At 43.0% G+C, this 17,770-nt stretch overlaps 1 protein-coding gene across 1 annotated transcript in view; it reads left to right on the plus strand.

Moving 5' to 3' along the window:
* The window catches only part of CYFIP2 (cytoplasmic FMR1 interacting protein 2), a 75,876-nt gene extending 65,451 nt beyond the window's left edge, over window positions 1-10,425 (plus strand). Inside the window, exons 23-32 of the mRNA XM_066590472.1 lie at window positions 397-596; window positions 1,713-1,800; window positions 2,606-2,749; window positions 3,343-3,433; window positions 4,302-4,432; window positions 4,852-4,924; window positions 5,071-5,165; window positions 5,970-6,208; window positions 6,652-6,799; window positions 8,973-10,425. Of these exons, the coding sequence (XP_066446569.1) occupies window positions 397-596; window positions 1,713-1,800; window positions 2,606-2,749; window positions 3,343-3,433; window positions 4,302-4,432; window positions 4,852-4,924; window positions 5,071-5,165; window positions 5,970-6,208; window positions 6,652-6,799; window positions 8,973-9,140 (1,377 nt within the window). The 3' untranslated portion in view covers window positions 9,141-10,425. The remainder of the gene's footprint in view (window positions 1-396; window positions 597-1,712; window positions 1,801-2,605; window positions 2,750-3,342; window positions 3,434-4,301; window positions 4,433-4,851; window positions 4,925-5,070; window positions 5,166-5,969; window positions 6,209-6,651; window positions 6,800-8,972) is intronic.
* The last annotated feature ends 7,345 nt before the right edge of the window (window positions 10,426-17,770 follow it).

Below are 17,770 nucleotides of genomic sequence, written 5' to 3' on the forward strand. Positions count from 1 at the left end.
CCAATGGCACAGAGGAACAATACAGTGCAGAGTTCTAAGGAAAGATTCTTCAGAATCGTTGTGTTATCATACATGCAAGTATTAATACAATTATGTCACACGGGTCCCATTTAAAGGACTCATGCTCATGAGCTAGTGCTGATGTTGAAGCACCAACACACATGGACTGGTGCAAAACCATCATGGACTCATCATGTGAGCTGTATGTGCAGTGGTTTGGAGTCCTTAATAATCAAGGATCTCATTGGTCTCAAGGACCAGATTATCAGAATGTTACTATACAGAATACATTATAATTTATCTGGCACTTTTCTTTTTGATGATTGCTGCGGGTAACGTAAGCTTTTTCCTTCCACCTGCCATCACTTACATTTCACCTGTTCTTCATGTCCTCAGGAACTGGAGTGGCTTCTTGACATCAACCGTCTGACACACCGACTTCTTTCCAAGCACTTAACATTGGACAGCTTTGACGCCATGTTCCGGGAGGCCAATCACAACGTATCTGCTCCGTATGGTAGAAACACACTGCATGTGTTCTGGGAGCTCAACTTTGACTTCTTACCAAATTATTGCTACAACGGATCAACCAACCGGTGGGTTAGATACTTAGAAGAGGAGTGAAAACCTTATATACCCTGCATTTAGGGCGTCTTACACCCAGCATTAACTGGTGTGTCCATACCTACTTAGGGCTCCCACACACTTGCGTTTCTTTAACGCGAATATCAATGGAACCTTCTAATGTTAAAAACGCTTCGCAAGTTTGTGCTTTGGGATTTTTATGCGATGCGTTTTTAACTTTAGAAAGTCCAATTGATAGTCACGTAAAAAAACGTGTGTGGGAGCCCTTAGTTCTGCTTAATTTAATTAATATGTTTGTAAGCGTTTTAAAGGGTATTCCCATCTTGGCCAGTCATTGGTGAAATGACAATACCTCTCTGCCACTGCAGCTGGGGTGGCCAGGAGTACGGAAACAGCCAAGCGGGCTGCACTATGCAGTTTCCATAACTCCCATTTACTTCTATAGCACTTACGGAAATAGTGTAAGAGAGGCCGGTCTACTGTTTTCTGCCATCTTTTTCAATGATGACCTATCTTCTGGATAGGCCATCAGTAGTTGATGAATAGGGGTCTGCCACTCTGGACCCTCGTCCATCAGCTGATCATCCGGCCCGCTATCAGACGTTGTCATTAGCCATCAGCACAGGAAGTGCAATCCCCAGCCTCACTCCCATTGAAATAATGAAAGAGCCATGCTGCTACTCCACTTCCTGCTTTTCCGCTGGTCAGGGAGCCAAATCCAGTCCTGATCAAGAGAGCAGCGGGAAGTACCGTTGCACTGCAGCCTTCCCATTGATTTCAATGTAAGTGAAGCCAGCGCTCGCACTTCCTGTCCATTCCGCTGATGACAACATCTGACCTGCTGCAATGGACGATCAGCTGATGGATGAGGATCATGAGCAGTGGAGCCCTGTCCATCAACTGCTGATGACCTATCCAGAAGATAGCTCATCAGTGAAAAAGAGGGCAGACAACCCCTTTAATCCTGACACCCTGGCTACCACATACTGTACAGCTGAGCTAGGGGCTGGGGAGGCCAGAGATGAATGCAGGTCTCACCTCTAGGACTCTTGTCTCATATCCTGTGCACATACCATAAACGTCTGAGATGGGAATATCACTTTAACCACGTACATTTTCTTTATCAGGTTTGTCCGTACAGCTATCCCTTTCACACAGGAGCCACAGAGAGACAAGCCAGCCAATGTACAGCCTTATTATCTGTATGGATCAAAGGTTAGTGACTTCCAGTATAAAATTGCTCTGTCATAATTACTGGCACGGATGGCTCCCTCCTTTGCATAGTGTGCCAATAGGCTGATAATGATGAGACTCGGTTTACATCCTATCACAACGAGCCCTAGGAGGTGACTGCCACCTAAAGGCCCTTTTAAACGCAATGATTATCGCTCAAAATTCGTCCAAACGATAATCGTTAGATGTAAACGCAGACATTGTGTACTTTTCGTTTGAATGATGGATTTTAGTTAAACTTAAAATCCATCGTTCAGCCACTGAAAGACTGAGCAAATACATTCCATTTGAATGTATTTCGTTCATCTTTCAAAAGACTGCATGATGTTCTCCTCACGGCATGCTTACACTAGCTGCGAGAAGAACAATGCAATCTGCCGACAGCTGGGAGAAAACAGTGGAATGTGTCAGCAGCTGTTTGCACAGCTGGGTGTGTGTTTATACATAAGCTAGGCTCTGCAAACAACTCATTGAGGTCCTTTTACATGCAAATGAAGATGATAAAGTGTTAATGGCCATTAGTGGCTATTAACACATTATGCAAATACATCGCTATATCTTTCAGTCACTTGAAAGATTATCTTTGCGTGTAAAAGGGCCTTTACTGCTTCTTGGCCCAATCCTCATCCCTTTGTTACGGCAGGCTCTGCCTGGGCAATATTATTCTTGTTTTTCCATATTACTAACGACCAGATTGATACACATCATTATCTTTTTAACAACAGTAATTGACATTACATTAAGACATGACTGATGCTACATTTTTGTTTTTTACCCTCTTTTGTAGCCCCTCAATATAGCTTACAGCCACATCTACAGTTCATACCGAAATTTTGTGGGTCCACCACACTTCAAAACCATCTGCCGCTTGCTGGGATATCAGGGAATAGCTGTTGTGATGGAGGAACTACTGAAGATTGTCAAAAGTTTGGTAAGACGAGGTGTAACCATGGCTGGATGTGGTTATTTAACGGATGGGCTGGGATTTTCCATGGATGAACAGGAATGAATATTGCATGTAGTTGAGATAAGATGATACTGTTCACCATTGCCTAAAATTACCAGATTATATTGTCATTGTCACTAGTGAGCGACTCAGTACAGTTCTAGGCAGCTTGTAGTACCATTAGTTTAGGGCTCCATGGCGACTTTTTCACGACAGGGGTTGTGCGACCAAAATCACTGAGACCTGAAACTCACATTGAAGTGAATAGGGTCACAGTGCAAGTTGCAGCTTGCAGTAATGGCAAAAAATGCAACCTCAATGGATTCTGCATATGCGTCTTTAACCTGCACCTCTAACAATTCCCAGAATGCCTAGCGGATTGTAGTTTTGCAACAACTGGTTAGCCACAGGTTAGAGACCACTTATATAGAAAATATGTGAATGGTTCAAGTACTATTGACATTCGCGTTAAACAAACGCAGCGATATTGCAATCGCCAGTGTGCCGGAGCCCTTATATACTTCTTTTTTTATGGAGCTATGACTATTAATTAAAGATCTGTGTCTTGCCTTCTACAGCTTCAGGGTACCATACTGCAGTATGTGAAGACTCTCATTGAGGTCATGCCAAAAATTTGTCGCCTGCCTCGCCATGAATACGGATCTCCAGGTAAGGGCCTATACACACGAACGCATTTGCACTGCGCTTTTTGCGTGCAAAATATGCAGTGAATAGAACCCATTGATTTCAATGGATCAGTGACATGTGCATGTCCTATTTTTGTGCGTATAGCACACGAAAATAGCATGTATTAAACTTAACTGCCTATTGAAATCAATGGGAGCATGCTTGCATGTTTTTATTTGCATGGCTTATAAATGGGTTGTACATAAAGCTTATCTCCACTGTATTTTTAGTATGAGAAATAGCACGACATTTGAGCGTTGCAAGACGCACGAATCTCGCACAAACATTAACCCCATTCTTTTGGGTCATGCAGATGAGAGATGTTTCCCTACCTGGCACCGCAATGTAATACTATGCAGGAAACAAATCACAGCATGTGCTATCATGCTGCGTACTCTCGCATTGCAGCGCCCATTATATTCAATGGGGGTGACGGCAGCATCGCACCATGTGCAAGGTGCACACGATGCAAGATCTCCCATTGAAAACATTCAAGTAATGCAAGGCTGTTTTGCCATGCAAACACCTCACATCCTCAGAGCTTTCACATGGATGGCGAGCGTGATTCATGGCTCCATATCGCGCTCGCCCTTGTGAAGTTAGCCTCAGAGTGCCTGTACATTGTACAGATGATCTGCCAAGACTGCATGCTGATCACCTCTAATTGTTGGGCTGCACTAGGATTTGCTAATTGCAACAATAGCAAGTCCAGGTACAGCTGCAGCATGACAATTAGTAAGAGTCTGCATGCAGTTGCAACGGATCATCGGGGTAACGGACACCCTAAAACTTGAAAGCAATGAAAACATAATGGAAGTTTTATAGCCTACCATTTATGAATCGGTTATAGGCATCCTGGAGTTCTTCCACCATCAGCTGAAGGACATCATAGAGTATGCTGAACTGAAGACAGATGTGTTCCAGAGCCTGAGAGAAGTGGGTAACGCAGTGCTCTTCTGTCTGCTCATTGAACAAGCTTTGGTAAGAACTTCATGAAATAAATTAGTTCTTCATCTTACTCCAGCTATTCCAAATAAAAACTTTACATACTTTCTGTATCGATTCCTCATGATTTTCAATATCTTTTCTTGCTGTTATTCAATAAGAACCCATAGTGAATGAAGCAGATACACTGCTAGTTACAGATCAGTGCTGGCTCTTGTAATGAGCCATACACCTTTGTATCTGTCACATGACCAGGATAGATTTTTTTAACATCTGGTAGTAAATAAATGAAAGTTCCTATAGAATAACAGTAAACGCAGGAATTGATATGGAAAGTAAGCATGGAGAAAGCATGTATACAATCAGTACATCTACTTATTGCAATAAGGCAAGATCCAGAATTTTATCCTCAATATATTTTTTGCTATATGTATTTTTTCTGTTTCCATTCTCAGTCTCAGGAGGAGGTATGTGATCTCCTTCATGCAGCACCATTCCAGAACATCCTACCTCGTGTATACATCAAAGGTATGTCCAGCCTGTTATGTGGGTAAGCAAATAGAAAGATGATATAATTAACAAAAAGAGACAAAAATGTACAGTCTATAAACTTTTTAAACTCCTCTAAATGTTTTGGCCTTGTTGATGGGGTGTTTTCACTTTTTCTCTATTAGAGGGGGAACGTTTGGAGGTGAGGATGAAGCGGCTTGAAGCCAAGTATGCTCCACTGCATCTAGTCCCATTGATTGAAAGACTGGGCACACCGCAGGTATGGAAGTCCTCAGCTGGCGATAGGTAACCGCCGTAATGATATTGTCACTGATTTATAAGGATAAACTCTTTAAAGAAACACTGCTGCTAAACTCTAAGCTCATAACATAAATACAGCACCCGAACCAAGCTCAATACATAAATACAAAACCTGAACCAAGCTCAATACATAAATACAAAACCTGAACCAAGCTCAATACATAAATACAGCACAAACCAAACTCAATACATAGATACAATACCAGAGCCAAGTTCATAAATACAGTGACAGAGTTAAGCATTTGTGTTGTGGGGGTGGCCGGGGTTGACAATTTCACTCCAGAATGACTGATGGGAGGGGACAGAGTCAGGAGGAGAATGTTCATGCAGCCCCACAAGATGCTGCCGTCTGGAGGAAAAAGATTATCTCGCCATATGGACATAAGTGGTGGGTGATTGCCCCCAGCCTCCATCCGTCTGGTGCCAACTAAAAGCTATTAGTACCCTGTTCAAGCCACATTGCTATGTCAACCATGGCTTAATTATTATGAGTCACTACGGCTTCCAAAGGCCAAGCGAAAATCTCCAGTAAACCATAAAAATCATTCATAATCATCCACCAGCTTCAGTTGCTAGCAAATGTATTTTAACCCTTCTTAGCAGGTTCTAATGGTTTCTTAATGAACACAATATTTTTTTTACTGGAGTTCCCATAGAAAATCTTTATATTAAAAGAATATATTACATTTTACAGCTATAGATTTAATATCTAAAAGGGTCTGATATGTATTGACATTGGACTTCTGCACATGCTCTCTTACAGCAAATCGCCATTGCCAGGGAAGGTGACCTACTGACCAAGGAGAGACTATGTTGTGGGCTTTCCATGTTTGAAGTCATCTTGACTCGGATACGCAGTTACTTGCAGGACCCGATATGGCGTGGCCCTCCCCCTACTAATGGAGTGATGCATGTAGATGAATGTGTGGAGTTTCACCGCCTCTGGAGTGCCATGCAGTTTGTTTACTGCATTCCTGTGGGGACCAATGAGTTTACAGCAGAGTAAGTAAATGTCCCATCTATTTTATAACAGACTGAGATCCACCACTAGGAGGCAACATTCACATGTCAAACTAAAATACAGAATTTCTTTGAGGTGATTATTCTAGTAGATGATTAGTATTACAAGGAGCTGCTCTCTCTTTGAAGGACCCATCTTGTTCAGCATTACAAAGCAAGCCCACTTATTTCATTGAGCAGCATGTAATACTTTATTTATCCAGTGGTGGTGCTGCAGGAAAATGTAGCACTTTCTGCTGGATTTTCCTGCAGATTAGAGTTGATCATCGGGGGTCCCAGTAATGGCCAATGATCAGCCTATTTGTGGAGGACCTTTCTAATAAAAGAGGATTGTAAAAAAAATGACAAAACAAACCATTCTGACAATTTCGCAGTTAGTAAATTAGTTTTAATGTAAATGTTTCCCTGTGTGGTTCCTCTTGTAGGCAGTGCTTTGGAGATGGGTTGAACTGGGCAGGTTGCGCCATTATTGTGCTACTCGGACAGCAGCGCCGCTTTGATCTTTTTGACTTCTGCTATCACCTTCTGAAAGTCCAGAGGCAAGATGGGAAGGATGAAATTATTAAAAATGTGGTAAGTGCAATCACCTGGGGGGCCGCATTCAGTAGAGAAATACTTTTTTCAAAAGTTTATTTAGTTTTTCTGACATACAAGTGATATAAGAGATTAATAGGAAATACAGAAAGTTACACATAACAGGCATGTATAAGAAGGGCTCCATTCCAGAGGTGAGGGAACACAGGACCTAAACCCCCATGGGGACAATACTCAGAGTACTAAGAATGTTGGAGTCCAAAATGGATAAAGCTAAGGGTGCGGGCAGACTAGCGTAGGCGTATTTACGTTCGCACGAGCGCAACGTATAATCGCCCCAGCGAGGGTTTTTCACCGATCACGACCAGAGCTAGAAAGCGTATTTTCGTTTGTTCCTACTTTGCAAACGGTCTTTTCGGCGATCGAATATGCGTTGGCGCGTATTTCGGTCGCATATGTTCTGTTTTTTTTTCGAATTGCCGTTTTTGCGCGCCGTAAAATCGCCCATGTGAACGAATACATTCGAAACCATTGCCTCAGATGGTCACGTATATACGTTTGGTTGCAAAAACGCGCCGTTTATGCGCTCGTCTGCCCGCGCCCTAAATCTGTATACTAAAGGTGTGGCTTGGTATTGTTAGACCAATTGAGATTGGAATATAATCCCTTAAAGAGAATGTCTAATCAAAAAATTACATATTGTACAAAATCAGGTTTTTTATGCAAGTATTAGCAAGATGAGAGGCAGCACATAGGAATGAATCTCCTTACCAGTCGTTAAATAACAGAATACATTCTTTAATCGTAGTCCACAAAAAAAGCGACGTTTTGACCAAAGTTTCTATGATCTTTCTCAGGTTTTTATGTAAAACATAAACTCTTTGTACAAAAAAAAAAATGAAGCTCCTAGAAGGAGTTATCACTTTGCTGCAAAACTCAGCATGCAGTAACATCTCAGACAGATATGCAAATAATTAGAGTTGTGGCATGATTAGAATGAATAAACAAATGGCTTTGATTGGTTCATCGAGTCCCGACTCGAGTTGGCTGAGCGATGACGTTCATGGACCAATCACAGCCAGCCCTTCCTGGAGGTGGGGATTTCTATCCTCCAATCCAGGAAGGGCTGGCAGAAGACTGAAGAAAAGTGCCAGAGCTGAAGAAGAGACCCATGCTGGAGATGACAGCGCTTCTTAGGTGATGTATTGTTTTTAGTTTTCTTTTACTGCAGGGCTTATTTTCGGGGTAGGGCTTATATTTCAAGGTCTTCCCTACAAATCCTTGCATTTGGTGCTATAAAGTCGTGCAACTTTGTAGTGTCAAAAAATCGTGTTTTTCCCGCGAGAAAACGCAGAGATATCGCACGGACCACCGATGCGATATCGCTGCAATTTTCTTGCATTGCTATCGTGCCGGAAATCTGGAAGCGGCCTAATGCCCATGACAGATTACATAATGTGGCATCGGCCACCCATAGACAACCTAGTTTAAAAAACAGCTACATTTACTGGCTACCACAGGATCAAATGGTGTAGCGTACTTTGCTCTTCTATACCAAAACATACCAGCCAGATGGAAGCCAGGAAGACATTCTTTTAGCTTCCACCTACATAATTCCCTAGAGGCATGCCTTTATATTACTGGAACTGTTAATGGGAGTGATTCTGACCTTTAGATGCTAGGGAATTGCTACTAGAAGGGATATTTCTGACACAACTTACACATAGGGATTCAAAGACCACCAAAGAAAGAATATTGGGTCACCGCCTCCTCTGGCCCTTCATAGGCATAACACAGTACATGAGTGTATACCTAGACTATCCCTTTAAGGGGGTTTAGCCGAATTATTTTTTTACATATTTAAGTCCGCCCTGCCCCAAACTATATCTTGGTATTATATTCACCATAGCATTTAACGTATGGCCTGTGAAGTCACCAGGTCTTTTGTCCCACATCTTGTAAACAGGTCACATGAGCTTCTAATGTAGAAGCCTCAGCCTATTTACGGCATATCATTGACAATATCCAGTATCGGCGCTTCCTATTGGCCACAGTGGTCATGTGGGTAAACAACCACATAACCACTGCAGAAAAGATGAAAACCCCTTAACTAATTCCCCTAATACAATTATGTTTAGCAAAAGTGAACGATTCCTTTAAGCTGTATCAAACCACCTGACATATTTAACAGCTGATCTTATCTTTCCTTTAGCCACTGAAGAAAATGGCCGACCGAATACGAAAGTATCAGATCCTGAACAACGAAATCTTCGCAGTCCTGAACAAATACATGAAATCCGTCGAGAGCGACAGTTCCACGGTGGAACATGTACGATGCTTCCAGCCCCCCATCCATCAGTCACTGGCGACCACCTGCTGAAAGGAACGCAGACTTATACCTACTGGACGATTTTGACAAATTCCATAATGTTGTGGTGCATGTTCGTCCTGTTTTCGCCGTACACCTTCGTGATGCTATGGAAACAACAGGACTGTACAGGAAGTAGCCATGTAAAGGGGGTGTATGTTGACTATCACTCCTATCAGGGTCTGTGGTGGTAAATGACGGAGAATTAAATCACCGCCAGCCAGAGTTTGCCGAGATCGTGTGACGACAGAGCAGTATCAATGGTTTTATACTGGTTTGAACCAAGTTTTAAGTATTTTTTTGATCTAAGAAACATAGACATTAGTCCGGGGGCTTCAATGGACTGTCCATAATTGTGCTGTAAAGCTACTGGAAAGGAATGCGGGATGTGCTTGAACTTTGTAGAATTTGTCCTGCACAGGGGTCGACATACAATATGTGCAAACTGTGCAGTTGCACAAGGGCCTAGTAGGTAATGGGGCCCACTACCACCATGGCAGCTTCCAATAAGATTTCGTACAATTACTGGCGGATTCATAGAAAGACGTACAGGGGGGCTGTATGCTGAGGTATTCAAGGGGCCTATATATTACTCTCGCACAGGGCCCATTGCTGTCTCTGGCTGCAGTCACAGCCGCAGTTGTATGGAGCCCAAAACCAGATGCCAGGGATCACTGCTGAGGGCACCTATGTTCACCACTTGCATGTCCATATATGAGCATTGTGTATATGGAAGTCTATGCACCTATACTTTCCTATGGATCTGCTGTGTGTAAACATATCAGTGCCTATAGCTGTGGTCCCCGGGATCTGCGCCCACCCATATATTAATGTGGGGACTTATAAAACCAAGCACATGCTATCATTAGTTGTAAATTTCAGAGGACCCCATTAATCGCCGCTCCGTCAGTGTCTAACCACAAACTTGTTAACTGCCCTATTTATTGTGACTGTACAGTGTTGTGGTAATCTCATCTGCGCTTGAAAGATATTTCGCCAATTTATCTACTTATACATGTGTATCAGTGGGTTCGGTTTACCGGTGTGGGGGCAGGGAGGGCGACCAGTCTCGCCCATGAATCGCTCGTCATACACAGTCATATTGTATTGCTGATATATATATTTTTTAATCGCTGTTTAACAAAATGGTATTCACGTATCGTTATTGTGGTAACTTAATTTTTTTTATAATTTTTTTTCTGGTGTTTAGTTTGATTTTATGAAGTCTCTGTTACACAACATAGTTCTTTTGTTAAATTATTTTGCTTTCTCGCTTGTGAATAAAAAGAAAGTTAAATTCTCATAAAGCCATATGACTGATTTCATCAAATAAGTAAATGCAAGATGGGTTTCACATGGGTGTTCTACAGCCACGGCTACTGGACTTCTCATGGTCCTACTGAACTGAACCTTGGCTGCCATAGAACCCTATAGTGATCGAAATTCATCTTTATGATTAGAGATGAGCGAATGTACTCGTTTAGGGCGATTTCGCACTCGAGCAGCGCTTTTTTCGAGGTACTGACTACTCGGGCGAAAAGATTATTCTTGTTCTCAGTCTTGCCGTGATGGACAGTATGACCTGTGACATGAAACTGTCTTCTACAACCTCACATTTGTAGCAGAGTTTAGCTGTTCTTCACCTAGTTTTAAGCCTCCTACACAGCTGATTAGGTTCCAGTTAATGACTATATTTTAACCTACATATGAAATTGACACCTAACTATAATCCGGCAACATCCCTGTCTCTTTGCAAGAAGTGATGTTTTGTAGCCAAAGGATGGTCACCAAATATTCATTTGATTTAGATTTCTCTTTTTTTCATTCTCTTTGCATTTTGTTAATTGACAAAAGAAAACTATTGACACTTCTATTTTTGAAAGCATTCTTTACAGCATTTTTTTCTACACTTGCCTAAAACATTTGCATAGTACTGTGTATCTTGCTGATCAAGTGATGTAAGTAACATAGGTGAAGGATTGACCTCTGGGGCAACCACTGTCACAAATCATCATTCGCAACTGAAAAGCAATACTAGCTATTAGAGATGAGCGAGTATACTCGCTAAGGCACATTACTCGAGCGAGTAGTACCTTAGCCGAGTATCTCCCCGCTCGTCTCTAAAGATTCGGGGACTGACGCGGGTGACAGGTGAGTTGCGGGGGGGAGGGGGAGAGAGAGATCTCCCCTCCGTTCCTCCCTGCTCTCCCCCGCCGGCCCCGAATCTTTAGAGACGAGCGGGGAGATACTCGGCTAAGGCACTACTCGCTCAAGTAATGTGCCTTAGCAAGTATACTCGCTCATCTCTACTAGCTATCCCTATTTGTAGACATAAATGGGAGAATCATTTCTTCATCAGCAGGCATCAATACAGCAGTTACTGACATAACTGTGGTAGTAAGCAGAGCTGTTTTGGCTGAGCCATGAGATCTCCTATTACCCAGCAAGTTCTCATGGTCTGAGGCTGGAACCGTAGAAAGAAGCAGGTTGGACCCAACTCCTGTGGGGAAGATAGGTAATTTGCATATTGTTCCAAATATTACTTTCTTACTGGCTATTGAGTTCTCAAAGAAAAGCGGCATACTATTACAGGTGATAGCCATGCAGCTCTTTCATAGTATTTCCCTACACATTGACGCAGGGCCAGAATTAGGTTCGATGGCACCCTGTGTAGAATCCTTTTTTTGCACCCAACCCTTTGGATTTAAGAAAATAAATCTCTCTATCTATCTATATATATATATATAATTATGTATTCTACTGTGTGGTCTGGTTCTATTGTGCATGTGTAGAAAGCACTAAAAAAAAATTACAGAAGGAGACAAGGTAATAGCACCTCCATTGTGCCCCTGTAAGGTAATAGTGCCCTTTACAATATAATTATTCCTCCTTTGTATCCTCAGAAGTTACCAGTGTCCCATAAGTTAACAATGTCCTTTTTGTGCCTCCATAAGGTAGTATTAACCCTATAAAGGTAACAGTGCCCCCTTTGTGCCACAGAAGTCCCCCTTTAGTGCAAAGTTTAGGCTTATTTATTTAATAAGCTCACTTCCACCACATGGCAGTGTCTTGTACAGCTACACGAGTTACCCTCCTCACGTATCGATCTCTTCTCTGATGTTCTGAGATGCTGGAGGGGAAGTCAGAGCTGGGAGGACGAGGATTTGTGTAGGTCCACAAGGTGCTGCTACACATTGCATGGAGCAATACAATCACATGACTAAGTGGACTAAGGGAGGCCATAGAGCTCCATCGGTGCCCTTCTTTACCAACTGGCATCCAATGCCGTATGCAACCGCATGGACCGCACAGAGCTAAGGCTAGCCATGCATTGATGCTTACAATCACCCACTGTACATTCACTAGAATGGGGCTGTGTTGCAGTTCCCTGCACAGTAAGTGGCAGGAAGAGCCGCTGTGCAAGGAATAGATTGAAGGAACTTTCACTTTTGTGATTGGTAAAAGTATCAGAGGTTGGACCCCCACCAATTGTAATGTTATGGTATAAGATTGGAACCCTCTCTGAAGGAGCGTTCACAAAAAGCTAGACTCGAATAACGAGGACCCGAGCATTTTGGTGCTCGCTCATCTCTATTAGCCATTAAAAAGTATCATATCTACAAGATTATTTGGTTTCTCTTACTGAGAACAATCATACTTTGCTCTACTGGCTAACACTGTACCAAACGTTTTTCATTTTTGCATATATTGTGGAGCTGCCCTTTTCTCCAACAGTATTGGGACTCTGTGATTCAGTTATCTTCTCTAGTTGGTTGCACAATCCAGCAATCCCCTTCACTAACCTTGATGAATATTATTTGCAATCTAATCCTACCTAAATTTTGAATCCTGGGTTGCAAAGTGCTGGCATTATCAGATTTGGTTATTCTCAGGCACTGGAAAAGTACTTATATCGCTAATATAGGAGAAACCATCACTTTGATCAGGTATTGTTCCATCTTCCTTGTTTGCACCCATTTCCCAGGGGAGCATGAATGGCCTTATAAGTCTCTTCACTCACCTTCTAGATGCTCTCTTTAAGGCCGCTTGAGACCAGTGTGGCACTCACCTGCTCCCGCGGGTCCGGCTCTTTGATGTGCCGGCTGCCGGCGCATGCGGAGACCGGAGCCGGCGGCCAGGGAGTGACATTTCTGTGTGTGGCTCCGCGAGCCCCGCACAGAAATAAAGCATGCCGCGATTTGTTTTCTGCGCGTGATTTCGCACAGACAAATCGCGACCATCTGCCTAGGATTGTGTTCTCTAATGCAATCCTATGGCAGCTTCCACGGGCGGAAATTCTGCGGCCTAGGAAGTGAGAATACCCTTCCCGACTCACGTCCTAGACTTCTCACCAGCCGAGCCAGAATCGTACTGCAAACTGATGAGGGGCAAACACTCCAAAGAGCTGCATGTGTATGGATTCTGGCTTGCTTTTCAATTCCCAATCATTGTTTCAAAGACCTGTATAAAAGGTCGGAAATTGATATGCAGGAATGCTGCCATCCAATAGGTGGTGCTGCAGGGGTATTTTTCCATCTCCCTTATTTGATCAACCACACATATGTACATGAAAAAATGTCTGCAAGTAACACATCTAGACTCTCGCAAGTCGTACATAAATGGAGAGCTTGGATATCTAGCAATCGGTGTATATCTGGAGGATTGTCGTGTTTTTCTACTTTTGTGGAGTCCTGTGTTTCTATCAGATAGTTGATAATTCCCAGGAACTATGTATGTAACTTTTTTCTTTGTTTTTACCTGGTACTACTTATTTATCTATCTTTCCCTTTTAGTCATTTGTTTAAACCAATAGATGTTATTTTTACCCCATAACATACTTAATTCATGACACAAATTAGATGTCTATTAGAATTAGACTAATTAGAATGTTATAACTGTATATCCTTGTTATTGTACATGTTAACTTGTTATTGTCTGTTAGGGAAAAAATAAAACACCAAAAATATTATTAAAACAAAAAAAAAAGGTCAGCAATAGAGATGAGCGAGTATACTCGAAAAGGCACATTACTCGAGTGAGTAGTGCCTTAGCCGAGTATCTCCCCGCTTGTCTCTAAAGATTCGGGGGTCAGTAGGGGAGAGCGGGGAGGAACGGAGGGGAGGTCTCCCTCTCCCTCCCCCCCCCCCCCCCCCCACTGCTCCCCACCGCAACTCACCTGTCACCCGCGCCGGCAGCCGAATAATGTGCCTTAGCGAGTATACTCGCTCATCTCTAGTCAGCAGTAGTTGATTGTCTGGGGTCTGCTGCTTGTAAACCTGGTTGATCAGCTGGTTGGGTGCTCACTATCCCTGGCAGAACACAGGGTATGGAGTGGTAGTACAGAGCTCTGACCGCTATGTAGTGGCTGGCACTAGTAATTGCAGACAAAGCTCCCATTAAAATCAATGAGTGCTGCGCCTGCAATTACCGGCAGCAGCCACTAGACAGCGGTTAGAGCTACCAGCTTCCGCTCTGTACACTGTGGTGCTTACAGCGGGTACCTACACGACTGATCAGCCAGGATCCCCATTGCATTAGCTATTCATAACCTATCCCAAGGATAGGCCATCAGTAGAAATAGCCTAGAAAACTCCCTTTTATAATGTTGCACAGTTTCACAATAAGGGTCCTTTTACGTGGGCCGATTCTTGACTCGATGTAAATCGAACATTTGCCTTTGTTTTACACTGGCCAAGAATCAGTGCTATGGGGACAAATGATCCTAATATATACCTCTCTGTTCACATGGGGAGATGTGCAGCTGATCAGCAAGCAGTTTTATGTTCATTGAAAAGATCAGCCAACGGATAAGCGTTCGCATGTTCGTTGGCTGAACATTGACAATTAGGTGTATACGTTTTTACACTATGTACAAGGCTTTGTACGCTCACAGGACATGTTCAGTAGCGAATGGTGGACCTACATGCCCAGATATAAATGGCAATTTAGCTTTATGAGTTCCAGCGTATTGTGCACCCCTTTGGTGCGCAAATATGCAGGAAAATAGAGCGGGTTCTATTTCTTTGTGAGCGTGCAAAACACACGCGCTAAATCAGGAAGCGTAGATCAACCTATTGACATGAATGGGTTCAATTCTGTGTGTATTGTGAATGTAAAAACATACACAAATACTCCTGTATGAAGAGGCCCTTAAGGAGACATGTTTTACGTGTGTAATATGCAGTGCTAAAATCCCATTGATTTACATTGGACTACTCACAACTGCGTCATTTCCTAGTTTGGCACATATTATACTCGTAATATGCCCATTGTAGGCTATGGGAGCTGTGGCCTATCCCACTTGACCCAATTTCGGGGTTTTGTGTGTTTTTGGTTTAAGGGTAACAGCAAGGAAGAGCAGATTCAGCATACAGGCAGTCGTATTACGTCTGTAAATAATACAGACACAACACAGACCCATGTGAATTGGCCCTAATGCACGTCATATGCATTAAATACAGAGAGGTATCCCTCTACTTGGGAACCCAATCTATTAGCTAAAGTGAGGAGCTACTGCAAAGAGTGGCTCTGCCTCTGGAGGACCCCACTCACTCATCCTTTACACATGAGCAATATGTAAGGCCCCCCATACACATTAGACTAGAGTCATCCAAAACGGTCAATTTCAGCAGTAAAGGAAAAGTCTTGTATGTTTATGGAGACCTCCCAACTTTTCCCTGAGAGATGATACCTGCTTGTTGTTTCCAGCATTTGCCTGACATCCATTGAAAGCATATAAAGCCTTAAAGAAAATCTGTAGGCTTAAACACACTGTCCAAACTGCAGACAGCATGTTATAGAGTAGAAGGAGCTGAGCAGATTGATATATAGTTTTATGAGGAACGATTCGGTATAACTTGTGTTTTATTCATTCATATCTCTGCACATCCTGAGCTGAACAGTCCAAGGGGCGGAGCTATCAGTGATTGGTAGCTCACCTGTATGTACAGTCATACACAGAGAGCTGCCAATCACTGATAGCTCCGCCCCTTGGACTGTTCAGCTCAGGGTGTGCAGAGATATGAATGAATAAAACACAAGTTATACCGAATCGTTCCTCATAAAACTATATATCAATCTGCTCAGCTCCTTCTACTCTATAACATGCTGCCTGCAGTTTGGACAGTGTTTTCAAGCTCACAGACTTTTAATTCCTTACACCAATGGCACAGGCAGCAGATACTTTCCAATGGAAAAATTCTGAAATTTTCGGCAAAAATCTGCATGTTTATATTGAAACGGATTTCCCGAGGCTTTATGAAGTCCCCTTCACATGCATTCTTCTGTACTGCAGGGACATTGGAGCTAGTTGGGTGAGAGAAGTGTCACTTGTCTATGTACACAACATCTTTGAGTGTGTAAATCACTTAGTAGGTAGGAAGGATGATCAAAGTGGTCAAGGAATCCATTGTCTGTAGACCTTGTGAACTGTCACCTATTGTCACATTGCCATTGTGAGGACTGAGACAATTAATTGCTTTCCAACACAACAATTGTACAGTTAAACATTTCAATGAATAAAGGACTAATTACTAAATAAATGCAAGAAGAAGGAGTGAAGCAACTGACGAACAAAAGGGGCCAAAGACGCTGCTCATACAAACAAAAGGGGCCAAAGACGCTGCTCATACAAGCAAAAGGGGCCAAAGACGCTGCTCATACGCATTACTGTGCTTAGAAATAGGAAGTTCTCACCAAAAAAGGTCAATGATCTTCATCTGAAAACCCTTTCTATAAACATGCACACGTGACAACGGATGGTTGGAGGAGGCAGTTTAGTAAAATAGCACTGAGGGCTTAAATGGACGGATGCATTTAGAGATGAGCGAGCATACTCGCTAAGGACAATTGCTCGATCGTAAGAAAAGGTTCGGGTGCCGGCGTGGGTGACAGATGAGTTGCGGCCATGAGGGGGGGGGGGGGAGAGGGAGAGAGATCTCCCATCCGTTCCTCCCCGCTTTCCCCCGCCGGCAGCCGAATCTTTGCTCCCGAGCGGGCAGGTACTCGCTAAGGGCAATGCTCGCTCATCCCTAGGTGCGTACGTTTATACGCTCACCCTATGCAGCATATTAGTGCATGGACCCGGGGGGTTTTTTTGACTGCTCAAACTCCTCGCTATTGCAAGCGAGTTTTAAGAAAAAAAGCAGGAAGAAAAACTATGTGTGAGAAAGATAGAGCAAGTCCTATCTTTTGTCAAACATACTATTTAGGGTGCGTTCACACGAGTGTAGGCGTATTTACGTTCGCACGTGCGCAGCGTTTAATCGCCGTAAAGAACGTTTTTCGGCGATCATGACCAGAGCTAGAAAGCGTATTATCGTTTGTTCCTACTTTGCAAACTATCTTTTGGGCCATCGAATATGCGTTGGCGCGTATTTCGGTCGCGTATGTTCCGTTTTTTTTTGGGTTGCCGTTTTTACGCGCCGTAAAAATCACCCGTGCGAACGAATACATTCAAAACCAACGCCTCAGATGGTCACGTATATACGATTGGGCGCAAAAACGCGCCGTTTATGCGCTCGTGTGAATGCACCTTAACGTGCGAGAATCCTGATAGTGAAAACTAAACCATTGAAATCAATGGTTTTGTTTTCCCCAATTTTGCAGCCATGATTTTCACACCCGTCACACGCCCATGTGTT

The sequence above is a fragment of the Eleutherodactylus coqui genome, chromosome 2 (assembly GCF_035609145.1).
Source record: "Eleutherodactylus coqui strain aEleCoq1 chromosome 2, aEleCoq1.hap1, whole genome shotgun sequence".
NCBI classification, from domain to species: Eukaryota; Metazoa; Chordata; class Amphibia; order Anura; family Eleutherodactylidae; genus Eleutherodactylus; species Eleutherodactylus coqui.